Genomic DNA, 20,545 nt, shown 5'->3' on the forward strand with positions numbered 1-20,545 from the left:
AGGATACAACATTTTAATGAACAGTGCTTTCCATAAAATCAATAAAATGAAAAATATATGAAATAATATACATGTACTGATTTCTTTCGAAAATCTACAACTATGAAACTATGAACCCTTCCCGGACACAAACGGTACATTGTGAAACAGGAAATTGTAGAGAGAAACAAGCCCTATAACATAGGATACAACATTTTAATGAACAGTGCTTTCCATAAAATCAATAAAATGAAAAATATACGAAATAATATACATGTACTGATTTCTTTCGATAATCGACAACTCTGAAGCTATGAACCCTTCCCGGACACAAACGGTACATTGTGAAACAGGAAATTGCAGAGAGAAACAAGCCCTATAACATAGGATACAACATTTTAATGAACAGTGCTTTCCATAAAATCAATAAAATGAAAAATATACGAAATAATATACATGTACTGATTTCTTTCGAAAATCGACAACTCTGAAGCTATGAACCCTTCCCGGACACAAACGGTACATTGTGAAACAGGAAATTGCAGAGAGAAACAAGCCCTATAACATAGGATACAACATTTTAATGAACAGTGCTTTCCATAAAATCAATAAAATGAAAAATATACGAAATAATATACATGTACTGATTTCTTTCGAAAATCGACAACTCTGAAGCTATGAACCCTTCCCGGACACAAACAGTACATTGTGAAACAGGAAATTGCAGAGAGAAACAAGCCCTATAACATAGGATACAACATTTTAATGAACAGTGCTTTCCATAAAATCAATAAAATGAAAAATATACGAAATAATATACATGTACTGATTTCTTTCGAAAATCGACAACTCTGAAGCTATGAACCCTTCCCGGACACAAACGGTACATTGTGAAACAGGAAATTGCAGAGAGAAACAAGCCCTATAACATAGGATACAACATTTTAATGAACAGTGCTTTCCATAAAATCAATAAAATGAAAAATATACGAAATAATATACATGTACTGATTTCTTTCGAAAATCGACAACTCTGAAGCTATGAACCCTTCCCGGACACAAACGGTACATTGTGAAACAGGAAATTGCAGAGAGAAACAAGCCCTATAACATAGGATACAACATTTTAATGAACAGTGCTTTCCATAAAATCAATAAAATGAAAAATATACGAAATAAAATACACGTACTGATTTCTTTCGAAAATCTACAACTATGATACTATGAACCCTTCCCGTACACAAACGGTACATTGTGAAACAGGAAATTGCAGAGAGAAACAAGCCCTATAACATAGGATACAACATTTTAATGAACAGTGTTTTCCATAAAATCAATAAAATGAAAAATATACGAAATAATATACATGTACTGATTTCTTTCGAAAATCGACCAGCTATGAATCTATGAACCCTTCCCGGACACAAACGGTACGTAGTGAAACAGGAATTTGTAGAGAGAAACAAGGTATAAGACCACAACGATATTCTGCATTCTTAATAAAACAGTATGAATTTTAATCCAATTTTTACTGTTTAGTAGGTATATCAAAATGAAAGTTTTGCATTGTAGGATAATAAACTTTTACTTTTTTGCTGGTATTTGTTGTGGTTTTAAGAACTATTTGGTCATGTTTATTATTTAAAATTGTTCTGTCTTTTGTACTCGTTGCAAAGTTGCCAAAGTTTCTATTATTTTAAAGATAAAGTCAATAAACGTCCCAAATCAATTTTTTTTTTGAAAATATCTTTATAAATAGATATAAATCTAATATAAGATTCTCATGTAACAGTTTTTTATACTCCTCCGAAACGGCTTAACCGATTTTGATGAAATTTTATATGTATATTCAGTAGGTCTGAGAATAGGTTGTTATCTGTTTTTTACCCCTAAGTGATAAGGGGGCGGTCTACACCATTTTTTTTTATTTTTTGGACAAAATTTTTTATTTTCATTTTTTTATGACGTGGCATTAAAAATACATACAACCCTAAATTTTCTCCCTTCTACTATCAACCCCTATTTTTTAATATAATTTTCAACTCCGTGAATAAAAATTTTGACAGTTGTCTCATAAAAAATACTTATATGGTAAAACAATGTTTGTCGGGTCAGCTAATCGCGAGGGGTGTCTCACTTGGGTAAAAAATGTACGTACATGTACTGCAAACCTTTGAATAAGAAGTCTAAGGAAGGAGCATATCAAAAATATTAGGTCCACCGCGATGGGCCTCAAATATGGCGGACTTAAATTCCGGTTTATCAGTGCCGTTCTAATTTTATTTAAAAAATGTAAAACTATGATGTAGGGTAGACGTGTGGTAGACTCTATAATTTTTTTATTTATTTTACGTTGTGAATAAATGTTGGTAGTTATTAAAATTGTTATAAAAATATAAAATTCTAATAAAAATAGATAAGTTATAATCATTATTTATAACCATAAACATCCGATACGCTACTGAAGCAGGTAAGTCAAAATGACGTATCTAAATTCTTTGACATCTAATCTTTGACAAGTAGTAAATAAAAGCAAAAATGCAAGAAAAAATATATAATTAGTTAATTTAAGTGAATTTCATAAATGATCGGTTTATTACACGTATGTATATTATATAGTCACTTACTAGCGAAAAGATGTTCCATTATTTCACTCGATTTTACCGAGATCTACCACACGCTACACAACCAACTATTTTAGAGTCTTTTTCGAAAAATCGCGATAGTGTCACTGTTATTTTAAGTTCTGCCACAATTTCCATCTAGATTTACAACCTTTATACAACTATCAGTAGTAGAATAAATAATAAATAACATAAAATAAGCTCCGTAAAGACTGACAAATCCACAAAATTTCAAATCAAATTCAAATGTGTCAAATGAATCGTCAAACAGAACTGTCAAGGATCCCCACCCTAGAGTCCTTTTTCCGCCCACCATGCATGAATACATTAATAGTATTATGCTCCTTCCTTAGTCTTCTTATTCAAAGATTAAAAGGATTATAAATTTTCTTGCGAAATTTTTTTTGGAAAATTTAGACTTTTTTAGTTAAGAAACATAATTTCTTGATAATATGTCGACATAGGGAGTAGATTAAATTTACAAGAAAGAAAACCCAGAAAATATCCAGTGGTTCTAAAAACGTACAGCTTCGCCACAAAAGGCGTCATTTTTACACCTAATAAAACAATATACTCTTATCGAGATCTACCAGCTTTGAATATATTTGCACTTATTTAAGACTCGCCCTGTGTAAATCTATACTAATATATAAAATCCTTAAGTGACTGACATACTGATTAATCACGATCCTGCTCAAACCACTCAACGTAAGAAGCTCAATTTTCGCATACAGGTTGACTCTAGGGTGTAGAGGTTCGATAAGAAGGGATTTTTCGAAACTCGAATTCTAAGGGGGTGAAACTATCCCTCAAATATTAAAATATTTTTTATTTAAAAACCGGTGAGTTTTTCGGAAAAACTCTTAAACACGTATATTTTATTTTGTTGTTTTACACATTTTAAGATTTTTAATAAATTTATACAGGGTGTTTTATAAAATATGGCCATTGAGTAATCACGATTCTGCCTAAACTGCTTGACGTTTAAAGCTGGTTTTTGGCAAACGGATTGACTGTGGTGTATAGAGGTTCGATAAGGAGGGGTTTCTCGAATCTCAAATTCCAAGAGGGTGAAAACGCCCCTCAAATATTACAATATTTGTTATTTAAAAATATTGTTTTATACACGACGATAAAATTTCATTATCGTCTCCCGAAATCTTTTCGATCGACGATAAATACCATTTTATCGTCTTGTATAAAAAATAACTATTACTCTCTGTATATTAATTACATTGGCAAATAAGTCAACATGAATTTGACATATATCTTGGGTTATACTACTTTTTTATACACTTTTTATAACGAAAGTACATGCATCTATTATCATCATCGGCAGAATATTTTGTATGGTACATTGTATCTTTATTCATATTTTTTAAATGTCTTTGCAAGAACGGTGAGCTTACTTTTATTCTTTAGTTCTTTATATTATTCTGCATAATATCGAAAAATTAATTTTATGTTATCTTTTTCAGGGTTTGTTGTAGCCGTTTCAGTAGGAATAATTCTCTTTGGAATTATAGTGGTGATATTCTTTATGAGCTGGGTGAAGCTAGTTATAAACCATGTAAGTACAAAGAAATACATCTGTAGATGTAGTTTAGATGTAGAAAAAATGTAGATTAAAATTTGCCGACCGCAAACCGGGGTAACTTTGGTACGATTTTTAGTGTTTTTCGTCGATATAGTCTTGGTTATATGAAATACACACAACCAAACTTATATGGAATCATCTATTATTTTTTATAATTTTGAGATATATGAAAATTTTATGTTTATGGATAAAACTCAGTCCTTACCAAAAACTTTTAATGAAAAGTAATCCATATAGCAATAAAACCACAATGGTATTTTTTTAGTTTCTGAAAGGAAATGAGATTTAAATTTTTACTGGGCAAAAAGCAAAAACAAAAGGAAAATTGATGATTTTAATAATTCGTGTTGCCATCTCTAGCCCTTATGTGTAAAATTTGGAAAATAAATTGGTTATAATAATGGTTTTATAATTCGGAAACTCTCTATTTATTTATCTAGTAATGCTAAAACACTCTATTTGAAAGTCGATTAGAGAAAATAGTATGATTCATTGGCAAGCGATGTAAATATTTGTGATCAGGTAAAATTGTGATGTAAGAGGAGGCTTAGCTTGCCGACGGCAGGTCAGTAGTTGATAGGCCGGCCGGCTGTAATGTTGTGTTTTGTCACAGAGCTGACATTTGGAAGTAGCGAGTCTTTTGTCTATGTAAGTAGAAAACCTCTTGTGATGTCGTTTCTTCGAGGATGGTCTTGAGAGTTTGAGGTCTCTCTTGCTTCTCGATTGACACGGTGGGGCGTTGCGTGAGGACCTTAATTAGCCTCATCGATTAGGATGCGAATCTGTTTAGCGGCAGATTTGCGTCCGGGGGAAGGCCCTATACTATTTCAGGTGACACTAGCTAGTTGTTGAAGATTATTAACCAATAGATCCGAATAATATTTGAATTAGATGGAAGGTATGGAATGTGATATATTGAATAGAATGTCAGTGATGTCAGTGATTAGGGGGCGGAGTACCCCCGGGTGAGTCTTACTATTTAACTATCAATTTTATCCAGATCAGTAAATGTTTGTTTTGTTATTTTCATGTACAATGAGAGAGTGCTTGCCAATGACCAACCAAATGGATATTTGAGGTGAATTTGCATTGTGAGATCCGGTTGAGTAAGCCCCAGATACCCGCGCTGGCATGCTTCTTATTAAATGATCAACGTTGTCTTCGGGTACGTTTTCCCATTCTGCTAATGCTGCATTAATCATCAATAAGCTGTGCGAGATTTCCTGGACTGTTTCGACGAGCTCTAACCCTTCTTTTGATGGTCTCACAAGTTAGTTGGTAATTCTAATCCACACGTATAGGGTTTAGATCTGGTGAACATGCAGACCAGTCCGAAACCATGACAACATCCGTTTCAAGACATTCTCTAGCCAATCTGCTGTTATGGGGAGGTGCATTATTGTACATGAAGTTAAAAATATCCCCAATTGGAGCTCTCCAAAGCCTACCGATTGGTTCTAGCACTAAATCAACATACCTCTAACTCGTTAAAGTTTGTTGAATTGGTAACAATGGAGTTTTTGCTCCCAGCATAATACCTCCCCAGAACAGTTCCTCCTTTATATTTTGGTACCGATTTGGCAGCCTGGAGCCTCGCTCGTCTTCCTGGAGCTCTGAGAACCCGAATTCTATGGTCATCTGATCTTAGATCAATTCTAGTCTCTTCTGAAAAAAAAAACAATTTACCAATTCTCAATTGTCCAGTTTTGATGTTGAAGGCACCAATTTAGCCGGTCAATTTTATTTTGAAGAGATAACTGCCGGACCCGTAACTAGGGTTTCATCGAGACGAGAAATCTCGTCTCGAAGCCAATTTCTCGTCTCGTCTCGATGTTTTTCTCGAAGTCAATTTCTCGATCTCAATTCGAGATTCTCGAAATTTCGATAGTCTCGAAAATAAATAACTAATTTATTATTATTAAAATATTGGCGCCGGGGGGCACGTATAGCCGCCCATACTAAAATATTTTAATAGAAAGTTGGTAGGCAGTTCTTTAAGTTTCAAAGTAAAGGAATTTTTTTCAATTTTTTTTATCTCAAAAACTGCGACTTTGACTGATTTCGATGTTATTACAAATTTTGTTGCAAATATTATTCCTAATCTTAAATTGAAAACCGCGTTTCGCTAGCTACTGTAATTTTGGAATTACGATTTTTTAAAATTTTTAACTCCTTCCCATACCCCCTTACCAACCTCCCACCCCCACCAAAAACTAATGGCTAGATTCTCGGGTGCCACAGTATTTATGAGCCAAATTTGGTTAAAATCGGTTTAGCGGTTTTTGAGTTATCGTGTTACAAACGGATAGACAGACAGACAGACACCATGAAAATATTTTGTATTTAGGTCATTTATGACCCAAATAAATCATTTTGGTCGGCTAAAAATAACATGTTATAAAATCTGCACCAAAATATAGGGTAAATTTTTTCTGTTAAAAAATTACGTTATAGAATACAGAGCTATTATAGGTATGGTATGGGTATGAACTAAAAGCCATGTGTAACAAAAAAAAACGCAGACTTCGGCCCAAAATCACAAAAATAAAAATATATTGTTTTAAAAAGCGAAAATCAAAACGATTCCTTTATTTTTTAATTTAGTCTTTTATTCCATATGGGTTTAAAATTTACCTAGTTTACCTAAGTTTAAAATTTTTACTTCGTTGTGCAACAAACTGATTTTTGTTTACTCGAAACAGTCTTTTATTGAAAAACTTTTTTTCTTCGACATTACTTAAATTCGTTTAACTCAATAGGAGTTAATAGTGAAATTTATACAAAAATGGTGCCATAAGAACAAGAATATATTATATTTAGGGCATTTCTTTATTCTGAAAACACCGACTGATCGAACAGTTTTGGGGAAGTTATCTTTTGATTATTTGTAATAATAGTACATAAAGAAATGTAAATTAGCATTGTACGAGAAAAGATTTCCCAACATAGTTTTTTATTTCCATTTTTCTAGCCTTTTATGAGCTGTTGGGTTATAGCAGCATCTAAAGTTTTTCGAGATCGAGAAATCTCGAAAAAAATTCTCGATCTCGAAAAATCTCGAAGTCATTTTCTCGATCTCGCCTCGAAAAAAAAATTCTCAGTCTCGTCTCGATCTCGTCTCGAAATCGAGACGAGACGAGACGAGAAATCTCGAATTTCGAGAATCTCGTGAAACCCTACCCGTAACTCCCTCCTACTGTACAACCCTCGATCACGAAGCCTTTTTCTTATGGTTTCAACTGAAACGTTCATGTCAGAAATAAAGAGTAATTCCATATAAGTTTGGTTGTGTATATTTAAACCCAAGCAGTGTCATTTAACATCTTTATTATAACACAACACCAGGGTTCGGAAGTAGTTAATTAAGACGTAATTTACTTGATTAACTACGTGTAGTTTTTCTTCAAAAACTACGTATTTTCCTGTTCATTAACTACATAAAAACTACGTTAATAAACTATGTATTGAAATTATGAATAATTTCAATACATGAGGTGTAATAGAGATAATATGATGTAAATATTATATTTAAAGTCATATTTCTTCTGTTTTCTTAAATACATTATGTGTTTTTAAAGCTTCAACTTATTATAACCTCACCTCAAACCTTTCATATTTGAAAGTTACATACATAGGTTACATAAACTACATCCTCTACATAAACTACATTAACTACATGTAATGTAGTTTATGTAGTTTTTAAAAATAACATGTAGTTTTCCGAACCCTGCTCCTGGCATGTTTTTTATTTTTAATTTTCTATTCTCTAAAGTTAAATGTTTAATTGATTTTTTCATTTTTACTTTTTGGCTTAAAATAGGCCTTTAAATACGAAGTTTTGGTAAGAACTTCGATTAACGTATTTATAGCAAAGTAAGTATAGACCATCTAAAGTAAATACCTAATATAGCTTTGATTTGGAAACAGTTCTTGTATTTTTAATAATTTCATTAAGAAAGACTGGAAAATATATATTTTTATTTATTTATTAATATCTCTGAAACTATCGAAATGAATTTACTCATCTCTTAGAATTATTTACATTTAAAAAAATAATCTCGATCCCTCACACTCTTTAGCCAGTGAGCCACCCTGTAGAAGTTAAAATATTTTCCCGAAATACATTCTAACACATACTTTATATTGGCATCTACAGGGTGAGTTTCCTACGATGTTCTCTATGGGTATCTCGGAAACCACTGGAGATAGAGAGTCGGTTAAATGAGGAAAGAATTGCAGTTTTGTGGGGACATAAACATACGCTTTTCAGATTTTTGAAAACGTTCATGGCTTACTAGATATTTCGAAAAAAACAAATTTCGGCTATTTCAAAAATTGTCCCTAATTCCAATATAATCTATTTTAGAGAAAAAGTTTTCAGATAAAAGTTGTAGATAATTACATCTCTAATAAGTTTGTGTTCTCCGATTTTTTCTACAGCCTGTAATTTTTGACATATGACAAAAACATATGTTTTTTTTAATGGAAAGCATAGTTGGCCATGACTTCTTAACAAGCGCAATTTTTTAAGCTTTTCAGCGATATAAGCTATAATATATCTTTTTCCAAAAATTACTGAGTTATAGCCAATTCTTATCATTTTTAAACAATTTCACTTAGTTAGCCATGGGAACAAGTTCAATCGTCGTTGCTCTCAGTAATGTAAAACTGTCACATCCAAACTTTGTAAATTAAAATAAACAAAAATAGTAAATATGGATTTTTCAAATAAAGAAAAGCGTGTAGGATTATTGGTTCAACTTTTCTTGGCCATACAATTTCGAGGATATGTTGACCGGTGAACGTTACTTACGTTTTTTAGAAAAGTTAAATTTAGGTACTCGCGCATCAATAGAGTAGTTCCAACATGACTTTCATTATACCACTCCCCCTTATAATGAAAGAAATGTTAAACTATATCTAATAACAATAAAAATAAATAGCAAACCAAGACATGATATTTTGCTACAGGTGTTCAACATATCAACCGTCTTCTGTTATGGACAGACGGGGCAGTTTTTGAACATTTCTGGCGGAATTCATTAACTCAGTAGGGGTGAAAGATACCCTCTCATAACTGCTAAGTATTTCTCTTCCGCAAATATATCCATAGGATTAGATCCATGGGCACTAAGTCAGGCGGCCTTGGCGGCCAACGGCTGGGATCTTGGTTAGCTATTCAATTATTCTTGAAATTGGCTGCAAAAATTTGCTGATAACTTCAGCGTTCAGAGGCGGTGGGTGCGTCTTGCTGGAAAAATATGTTTTCGAGTTCCATTAAGGGCATATCATCAATAAGGGGGTCCAAAGCCTACTAGTTAAAAGTGGCGCACTTTAAAAAAATCTGTATTTCGAAGGGGATTATAACAAAATATCAAGTGTGCTATATTTTTGGAAAGGTAATTTTAAATTCTTTTCAGTTAATTAAAAATATAGAGGGTGTCCCAAATAAAAAATCATTTTTTCTGTTGATAACTCTTAAATTATTAATTTTAAAAAAATTATACTGAAACCATTAAATTCTACGTAAAAAGATACTTTGGAAATGTTTTCATAGAAATACAATATTTTCCATAGCAAAAAAGTTACAGCGATTTGTTAAAAATGGACATTTTTTAAAAACACCCCGTTACTCCGAAACGGTAGCAGATATTGATATGCGGTTTTCACCATCATGTTTTTGATAAAAGTTGAGCTCCAGACACCGATATTAGTTTTCGTCTATCTTCTATAGAAAAGGGAGTTTCCATTTAAAAGCGTCGAATTTGACCCACCCTGTACAGGGTGTCCCATTAAGAATAGCTCTCGGCTGTATTTCGGAAAGTATTAGCCGTAGCGGCTGCGGAAAAAATATTTTTAAGTAAAGAGGCTATGGGAAATTGCTGGAAATTATTTTCAAGTTTGTACAACGACCGCTAGGGGGCGCAACTGCAACAAAAAATAAGAAAATGAAGTTTTTACACAATTTTGCCTAGATAAGGTGTACTATAAGTAACAGCTTCATAATCTTCAGTAAATTTTGAATATTTTTTGTTAGAGCCATTTTCCCCTATCTACCAAAAATAAAGTGGTGGGGCAAGGTTAGATATGTTTTTATTTGAATATTAATAACTCTGGACTGGATGATCGGAATCCAACAAGCGAGGGCTCGTTTAAAAGGGCGTTTATTACTCTATATTGTACCATATAAACAATAATAATAAGCTTTTGAACGTAGACGCTAGGGGGCGTTGTCTTACAATTTAACAAGCATTGCGCGTTTTTTCAAAAAAATTAAATGCAATAGTATAAGTAATTTTAGCTGATAGTAAAGAGTAGTAAAAGCTTAAAAAGTCAGCGAAAACCGCATCTTAATATCTTCTTTCAAACCGAAGATATTTGTAAAATTATAATAAATACCAAAAAATAAGCCCTTAATTACCTTATTTTTACAACACGGTATCAGTAGCCCTCTTGATTCCATTCTAACCAGAAATAAGATAGAAACAGTTTATTTTAAAAGCGACGATATACCAGAATATCATAATATATCAGATGTATTAATATCTAATAATTAAGATATGACTAATAGCGAACAAGAAACGATGATTCAGTGAAGTCATGGTAGGTTTTGGAAAAAAGTGGCTTTTGACATAATAGTATAAACGTCAAATTGTTATTAGATCAACATTTTGATAGTCTTAGCAGCGTTTTTTTTCTTTTGATTGCTTTTTCAAAATGCCAACAACTTCAACTACTTCAAATAATAAAAGCATTTTGAAAAAGCATTTAAAAGATAAAAAAAACGCTGCTCGGACTATCAAAATGTTGATCTAATAACAATTTGACGTTTATACTATTACGCGAAAAGTAAATTTTTTCCAAAGCCTACCATGACTTCAGTGAATCATCGTTTCTTGTTCACTATTATTAATATCTTAATTATTACACATTACATCTGGTATTATGGTATTCTGGTATTTCGTCGATTTTAAAATAAACTAACTGTTTCTATCTTATTTTTTTTGTTAGAATGGGCCTAATCAAGAGGACTACTGATACTGTATTGTAAAAATAAGGTAATTAAGGGCTTATTTTTTGTTATTTATTATCATTTTGTTAATATCTTCGGTTTGAAAGAAGATATCAAAATGCGGTTTTCGCTGATTTTTTAAGCTTTTACTACTCTTTACTATCAGCTAAAATAACACTACTATCGTATTTAATTTTTTAAAAAAAAACACGCTATGTTTGTTAAATTGTAAGAAAGCGCCCCCTAGCGTCTACGTTCAAAACCTTATTATTATTATTTTTTTGGTATAATATAGAGTAAGAAACGCTCTTTTAAACGAGCCCTCGTTTGTTGGATTCTGATCATCCAGTCCGGAGTTATTAATATTTAAATAAAGATAGATCTAATCTTCCCCCACCACTTTATTTTAGCAGATAGGGGAAAATGGTTCTAACAAAAAAAAATCCAAAATTTACTGAAGATTATGAAGCTATTATTTATAGTACCCATTATATATATAAATTCGGGTCAGAACGTCCTACGACGTTGTCCGATGCCTAACTTCCACCCTGTGCGATTTTCCCATCGATATTCGATCAGATTTTTCTCGCTCACACATCGACCTTCTTATTCCTTCCATCCATGTTTTCTTGGGACGTCCTCTCTTTCGTTTACCAGGTAGTATCCAATGAATGACTTGTTTTGGAATTCAATACATGCAATACTTCCCATAATTTTATTATTGGCACTGTATCATAAGCTTTTTGTAGATCGATGAATGTTATATGAGCTTCCTGGTTCATTGCAGATTTCTTCTCGATGATCTGTTTCAATGCAAAGATATTATCTGTACATGATCTTCCGCTTCTGAAACCATTCTGCTCTTCTTCTTCGTAGCTGGAGTATTCCTCTTCAATTAAGTTCCTCAGTATCCTTCCATTGCATACAAATGGACTCATCGTTTTTATTAAAACGATAATATTACTAGCCTGTACAATTTGTACATTTCAAGTTCTTTTAAAAACAATCTAAAATGTCAATATTCCATGGGTATATTGATAAATGAGGTCTAAATTATAAGAAAATGCATTTTCTACGAAAACTTGAAGGGATAGGTAAAAAATGGTATAATACAATTTGATAGACAATTAAATTGTGCATCTGATTCTCATATAATTATTTTAAATAATTTTTTTTAAATTTGTTAATACAGAGTGTATTTTTAATAAATACACTCTGTATAAGGTAGTATAATTTTTATCATTGCAACACAATAACTGATCAATAGATCAACTTCAGTAAATATTTAGTATTAAAAACTTTGATACCTTCGGAGAAATGAAACCTTAAAATTTATACTGCAATTTTACAAAATTGAAAATATTTCAAAAACGGTAAGGTATAAGTGTAATAAGCCTTAATCAAATTTACTTTTTTTTTAATCGTAGAAACTAAAAATGCAATAATATACAATGTGTTCCATTTAAAAAATACAACTTTGATATTTTATATTTATTTGGGACACTCTATATCTTGTAAAAATAATTTTAAATTGTAGCTCTAATAGTCCTTCAACGAACCCAAAACTTACAATTTGTAAAAATTTAATCGTTTAGCTGTAATACTCCGGGTCGTATGTGGTGAACAACCCTGTATATAAACAGTTATTATTTACATCAATAAAATGAACCTCCTTAACAGCACTTAGGGGACATAGAGGACCATTACTACCGCTTTCCCGTTCAAAATATTCTGATAAGGTTGCGATGATTTTTTTTGCATTGGCTATTAAGCTATCTTGTACACTTCGCACTAAAAGAGGTTCTAAAAAGAACAATGTTCGACTGCAGGGTCTGCTAGTAAAAACATTTTTAAGCTTAAAGTGTCACAACACAATTCATTTAAATCAAAAACTCCTAATACAAAATTAAAGTGTCAAAAGGAACAACAATGTGAGGAAATAAATGTGGCAACTTGACATTTTTTACAGCAGAGCTACCACCAAAGTCCCCAGCGGGAAATTTAAATTCCAGTTAGTCAGCCCGGCGCCGAATATGTCTTGTTTGGCAACAATGAATTTGTACGTATTTGTATTTGAAATCGTACCCTCGATTAGGTAACTAAAAATTTAATTGGTATCGCTTATCGTATTTTATTAATTAATTACATAACTTTTACAGTTGGGGTTTGGAACTTTTGGTGTTACACAGCAAAATAAAACACTAAATCACCACAATACACCAAAACACTTTTACTTTTACACTGGACGCGCTTTTCGCTAACCACGTTAGCATCATCAGCGGATGATTAAAACTAAACTAATATCACCGCTAATATCTACAATATTTGTATTTGTCCAGTGTAAAAGTAAAAGTGTTTTGGTGTATTGTGGTGATTTAGTGTTTTATTTTGCTACATATTTTTTACTAATAAAACTATACCTAATTAGAACTTATATGACCAATGACCTATATTTCAATTAAGAAAAATAATTAACCTTTTTTAAAATAGTACAATTTTGACGATTGTTTGTAGAATGAACCAGTGAGTGTGAATCAGGACAATTACTAAACCCTGTGAAATAAAAATACTCATTAAGTTATTCTTTGTTATTTTCAGTTACCTTAACGCAGGATCTATACCAGGAAAACAGTGAAGAAAATGCAGTTTTTATAGTGTTGAAAACCAATTACAAGAAAGTGATAGTGTGACCGTTGTTCTTGGGTGTTCCCATAAATTTTCTACAGTTATTCTTTCGTGAAAAATAATAATAATATGGTTTTTACATCAGAACAGGCTACGGCGTAAAATGAAAGGTCGGGAGAAATTGTGTGCCAAACTGTCGAGCGCTTTTTTGAAAAGTGGTGTAAGTATATAAATAAATATAGAAAATTTGCCATAAGTCGAGGAATTGAAACTATAGCCTAACAGTTAAATTAAGTTTTTATTATTTTTTAAATATTTCTTTCTACCAAACCAAACATGTACAGGGTGAGTCAACGATAAGTAAAAAGTCCATTATCTCATTTGTTTAGTTTACAAAAATGTTAAATATAAAGTTATAGAAGGTTAAAAGATACATATTTTAAAAATTATTATAGAGTCTACAGAGTGCTTCAAAAAGTGAAAATTGATTGTTTTTGAAGTATTTGAATTTGTTTAAACAAACGTTAGATTTCAGAGTGGTAAAAACTGTCAGTGATGCCATTGTTACATTGGGCTATTCAAATTTTGTAGAGAGTTTATATAGAGATGAAGTAAAATATATTTGTAAAAATATTTTAATTAGATGCTACAGGGTGTTCAAAATATATTTATCAATTTTAACTATTTAAAATTAAAAAATCTCAATTTTAGCCGACCATACATTGTTTAAATGTAAACCTAAAAGTAATACAAGGATGTATTTCACGAAAATATTTTAACTTCTATAGGGTGGCTCAAAAAAAGTGTGAGTGGATCAGGATGATTTTTAAATGGAACATCCTGTATATTATTGCATTTTTGGCTTCCTTTCAGATCACTTTACATAATTCTAAGACAGACCAAATATATTTCGATAGTTTCAGAGATATTAATAAATAAATAAAAATTAATATTGTGTAGACATGGGCGCCGGAAGAATGAAATTTAGGGGGGGGGGCAAGGTAAAAATGAATAAAAAATTGACATTTTTGGTAATTATTGGGAAAACTGGAAATCGTCCGATTTTCACCAAAATTGGTATACACCCTATTTTGAAGTCGTAGATTACGAATCTGAACGTTACGAATCTTTTTTCTTGGCGGTCTCTTACCGTTTTTGAGAAAAACGGAAAATAATTTCAATATCGAATTTTTCTTAATTTCTCATATGTTTAAGGTTTTCTAGCACATATTTTGTTAGGTATTCAATAATCAATAATGTTTTTGCTCTTTTCTGTTACTTTTTTAACCAATTCTGTACATAATAGAGGAAAATTTGTTAAAATAAATTTGTAAACAATCTGAAAATGTTAGATTATGGCTTTGTTCGGGTTCTTGTTATTACCGAATCTGAACCGTCCAAGAACTCTGCAGCGCATGCGCAAATGAAGTAATGTCTTCATATTTCCTTCTGCGCATACACATCACAGTTCTAGGACGGTTCAGAATCGGTAATAAGAGAAACCCGAAGTAAGTTTATGTCTTTCTCGCATTTAAAGCAACGTTGCCAATGCTAAACCTAAATTTAGCGTGTTTTTTTCGCTCATTCTGGAATTACGAAAGGCGGTCGCCAGAAGAACGGCTCCTTCCCATAACTGCTATTTTACCAACGAGATCTGACTATTTATACCCACGAAGTTGCACGAAAGAGTTTTGATTGCATTGGTTACAACTTCCATGCAGAGGGTGTTAATCTTTTGTTGTTATATTATTAGATTAACTAAGAAAAGATTAACCTCCTCCGCAAAGAAGTTAAAACCAATGCAATCAAAACTTTTCCGCGTAATTTTGTGGATATTGGTGTATATTTAATTATTGTTGATCTCATAATAGGTAATTTATTTAAAATCCCTAATCACCCGAAAAAATAGAAGATATGGCAACGTTGTAAATTTTCAAATTTCTAGATTAGGTCTAGAATATATTTGTCTCTCTTATTACATAGGAGAGAGAAAGAAGGATATATCAAATGTGAAACTTCCATCTGTCTCAATTTTCTTTGCTATTTTGTTAAGAAGTTTGTGTTTTGTTTTTGTTTGTGTTTTTCAGTAAAATGTTGGACACTTTTCTATCCCCAATCAAGTGTGGCTTTTAGATAAACTAAAATATAATAAAATAAAAATATAGTGAAATTATTACTTTTTAGGGCCGAAATAAAGAAAAATTCAATGTTGAAATAATTTTCCGTTTTTCTGAAAAACGGTAAGAGACCGCCAAGAAAAAATAGATTCGTAATCTACGACCTCAAAATGTGTGTTTTGGTGAAAATCAGACGATTTCAGTTTTTACAATAATTACCCATTTTTATTATTTGCAGAGTAACACCTAACAATTTCATAATAATGATTATTTTGTTACAGATGGATGTAAAGAAGATAGCTTTTATCTTTTATTATTGTTGGGAAATGCCCCTCTTGCCTTGTCCGACATTTGTGTGGGCAATTAAGGAAGCTCACGCTAAATATCTTGTGTATGATAATTATAGACATTTTATGAAAAAAAAGTCATTAAACTACAATTTATTTTGTCCAAAATGAAGAATTTTTCCTTTTGTGTCGTTTTAGATGATTAATTTCATATTAATATACCAAAACAATTAATATTGCTGTGTTCGAAGGCAATAGTTATGTCCATGACTAACGTTATAATATAGTGCAAAACAACTTGAATTACAACTGACAAATAATAACTTGACCTGGGGTGCTAAATGGAACACCTTTACAACCACGAAATTATAGTATATATTATTATACCAGGTTTCAATAATTTTTCAGTCATTATGTGGTCTAAATACATACAATTTATTTTTATGTACAATGAATGTTGGCGATAATAGGGTATACAGGGTGTCCCAGGCTGAGCGTGCTGATGGAAGATTCTAGAGAACTACAATTCTAGATCTGAGATGTTTTATCTATCGATTAAAAATATTTTCAATATAGCTGCACTTCGGGAAGTACCGGAAGTTGACAGCAACTTTCTTATTTTAAATGGGTACCTCTATTTTTTGCATACTTAAATTATCTGTAAAATTCTATGAATTTTGATAGTAAACTACAATTCTAGATCTGAGATGTTTTATCTATCGATTAAAAATAATATGGCGGCACTTCTGGAAATACCGGAAGTTGACAGCAACTTTCTTATTTTAAATAGATACCCCCATTTTTTACTACATATTTAAATTCTCTGTAAAATGTTATGAATTTTGATATTAAACACTCTATACCTAACATTAACCGTTTTTTGAGAAAAAAGATATTTAAAATTTTTGGACGAAAAAAAACTACCTGTCAAAAAAAATTGTATAGCATAAAAGTCAAATTTAGGGATTACCACAGTCACTGTGACATAAAGAGAAGACATGCGGCTATCTATTTCAAAAACTAAATTATTCAAATGTCATATAATAATGGCGGTAGCTGTCATGGAGTTGAGCGTTTAAAAAATTATCAAAAATCATTTTTTTGAAATGGAAACCCACTTTTTTTATTTCACTAGTGCAAAGGTTTTCCAATCCGTTACTTTTTGAGTATACATGTTCCTATACCTAAAATAAATCGTTTTTAAGTTATTTAAGATTTAGTTTGAAAAGATATATTTTTCTTGATTTTATCTAGCTTCCTTTGACATTAAGTGTCAAACAGTCAGACAATTCATTTCCATCTATCAGAAAACGAATTATTTGAATTTTCTATATTATAAATACTGTCTGCCCTTTAAAAGTTTAAAAAGTGTATTTATAAAAATATATCTCGTATTTTCGCTCTTTAGTGATATCTAATAGTTGATATTATTAATAATATACCGTATGATCGAAAAAAAAGGGTTTGCTTGGAAATGATGATCGATAATATACTGCTTTTTGAACAAAGTATCACAATATGACATGGCCAGATTTATTGTTTTACATCACTTGACGTTTAAAGTCATAGGCTACTGGTTAAAATTAAGGAAAATATACCCTTTAAAACTAAATCTTAAATATCTTAAAAACGATTTATTTTAGGTACAGTACAGGAACATATATAGGCAAAAAGTAACGAATTGAAGAACCTTTTCACTAGTGAAGCCATAAAAGTGGATTTCCATTCGAAAAAAAAATATTTATGATAATTTTTTAATCGCTCAATTCCACGACAGCTACCGCCATTATTCTAAGACATTCAAAAAATTTAATTCTTGAAATAGATCACCACATGTCTTCCCTTTATGTCGCAGTGGTTGTCCTGATCACTAAATTTGACGTCTAAAAAAAACACACATAAGTTTGAGTCATTGCCTGGAAACTTATATGGTGAAATTTTGATAAAATAATTTAGTACTCACTAAAAACACGGTATGTCGCTAGTGGTAGGAAAAATAATTTTTAGAGGTTACTAGTTTATTTGGTTGCCTGTGATATGCATATATAGGGTGTTTCTAATGAATCTAAAAAATAAAAAATCGTTAGAAAACGGCTTAAGGCAGGCTCTTAATAAGTATATTTATTTTTTTCTCGGCAACCGTTTGATGAACAAGGAAAACTCAAAAGATCAATTTTGTTGAAAAAGGATGGCCAGTCAAGAAAAAAAATATATTTTCTTTAAAAAAGCAGTAGTGTACTATTTATGTTAAGCAAAATATCGATTTTTTTTTAATTTTTAACACCCTGTAGATCAGAAAGGAAGTACTTTAGACCCAATGGTTATATAAAAATTATTTTAAGAACAGATGAGGAATCACACCACAATTTTTTAGACTAATTAGGAAACACCCTGTATATTGTCAACTTGACAATGATTGTTGATAAATCAAAAAATATCTTTTCTGTGAAAAAAGCCCGATTTTCGCAGGAAAAATTTTGGTTTTTATTGAATTTGGGCCTGCGTCTGCAAATACCCGGTATGTTGTTTAATATTCTGTCTATCTAAATTTTAAATATCATAGTCAGAAATAGTTTTATTATTTATTAACTGTAAAAATGGTATACTTATAGGTTTTATCAAATATTGTGATTTACTTTCTACCTTGTAGTCAAAATTTATATTTAATAAACTGTAAAATATATATATTCTTATGTTTTATTAAAATTACTCTGATATACTAATATATCAGTGTAACTTTAAAACTAAATCCTTTGAAATCAAATATAAACATAAAAAATATTTACAGCAGAAAAGGCGAAGGCGTTGGGTTAAACGTAGTCTCTACTAAGAACACGGAGGGGCGCTTTGACCCAAAATTTTACTATTAAGTTTCATATCTATCTTATAGAGATTATTTTCTTTTATCTTTGGTTTTGATTACATTTCAAGAATGACAGTTTATAACTTCAAGTCAATTAAGTATGAGCCAAGTTTCTTTCTTCGTCTTCAATGAAAATCCTATTAAACCTTGCTCGTTGGTATTCTTGTGACAAAGTACCATATTTTCGATCATTCATAGCAAACTGACCAGTAAAGTCTATTGGAAACCCATTAGTTTTTTAAAAAATACGTCCAAGTGCGCGCGGAGGTTATGGGTAGTAGCGCGAAGCGCGCGCTTTTAATTCCTAATTTTTAATGTAGTTAAATCGGTTTCAAGGTGACAAATTCACATCAAGAGGTAACATTGAAATGAGCCAGTCGACATCGTTTTGTAACAATCGGAAACAACGATTTTTATTGTTTGCAGATTGTTTACTCTTTAAATGTTGGCAGTTCAATGACATAAAAGGTAATAATGCATTTCCAATACACCTACAAATTATTATATCGTATATTTTTCTTTATACGGCTTAAGCAGGCAACGGCCTAGCTACGTTGAAACACCGGTTCCATTAGAACACCGAAGTTAAGCGACGTAAAGGCGATACTGGTGGATGGACAGGTTACCGGTTCGAAACTCTCTATCGTGCTGTTGTCCAAAGGAAAGAAGTGTAAAATCTATTGATACCTGCTCATTCACGCCGATTCGAGGCCGGATGCTGAGATCAGATATCTCATTAATTAAGAGTTAATTTAGACACTTCTAAGTCGGTAGGCCATTGACCATGATATGGTGAGGACCGCGGTCGGATCCCGCGTAAACAAAGTAGGCCCCGTCTGAATTAGCCCTGGCAGCAAAAGGAGACGTGAAGATAGGGGTTTCAATGTCTGATTGGTGTCCAACTCTCGAAGCCGTAGAAATACTGGAAAGATGTAGCAACGCAGCATACGTATGCGCAGTTCGAAACTTAGATCGGCTGGAGAAGAGGGTTTTATGGAAGCAAAAGTACGTCTGGCCTGTTCGTTGTTCGTTAAAATTTCAGTTTTGGGGTCGCAGAGTCGTTAACGAGGGCTCTAGATATTTTATGGACGATACTTGTTCTACCACCTTGTTGTTAATTCTGAGGACAGTTTTTCCCGGTGTTTGGAAAGCCACAAGTTTAGTTTTTGTTAACAATAGGTCATGACTGGTAGTACATGTTAGTCGAATGTTTTCATTTTTAAGATAAAGTGGCATTCTAGATTTCCGTATGATTGAGTTTCTTCAAAAAATTACTCCATGCCAACTTAATTTCTTCTGTTGATCTGATAGTAGAGATCTGACTTCTTCTAGTAGTTGTCCTAAATATTCTTCTACTATTTCAGTGTTTGGTTTGGTTGTGTTATTGATTAGAATGTATTTTTCTGTCTACTAGTTCATTGTACATTACGTTTGTTTTGCT

At 31.8% G+C, this 20,545-nt stretch overlaps 1 protein-coding gene across 4 annotated transcripts in view; it reads left to right on the plus strand.

Annotated features, from left to right (window-relative positions):
- LOC115888704 (scavenger receptor class B member 1) overlaps positions 1 to 20,545 on the plus strand; it is a 165,561-nt gene that overhangs the window by 79,733 nt on the left and 65,283 nt on the right. For 3 of the 4 annotated variants that reach the window (XM_030908503.1, XM_030908500.1, XM_030908502.1), the window contains exon 3: positions 4,082 to 4,173. In XM_030908503.1, the coding sequence (XP_030764363.1) occupies positions 4,082 to 4,173 (92 nt within the window). Of the gene's footprint in view, positions 1 to 3,879; positions 4,003 to 4,081; positions 4,174 to 20,545 lie in introns of those variants that run through there. The other variant, XM_030908499.1, reaches the window with a different exon arrangement.

This window comes from Sitophilus oryzae, unplaced genomic scaffold (genome assembly GCF_002938485.1).
Source record: "Sitophilus oryzae breed Bouriz unplaced genomic scaffold, Soryzae_2.0 scaffold_806_pilon_pilon, whole genome shotgun sequence".
NCBI lineage: Eukaryota > Metazoa > Arthropoda > Insecta > Coleoptera > Curculionidae > Sitophilus > Sitophilus oryzae.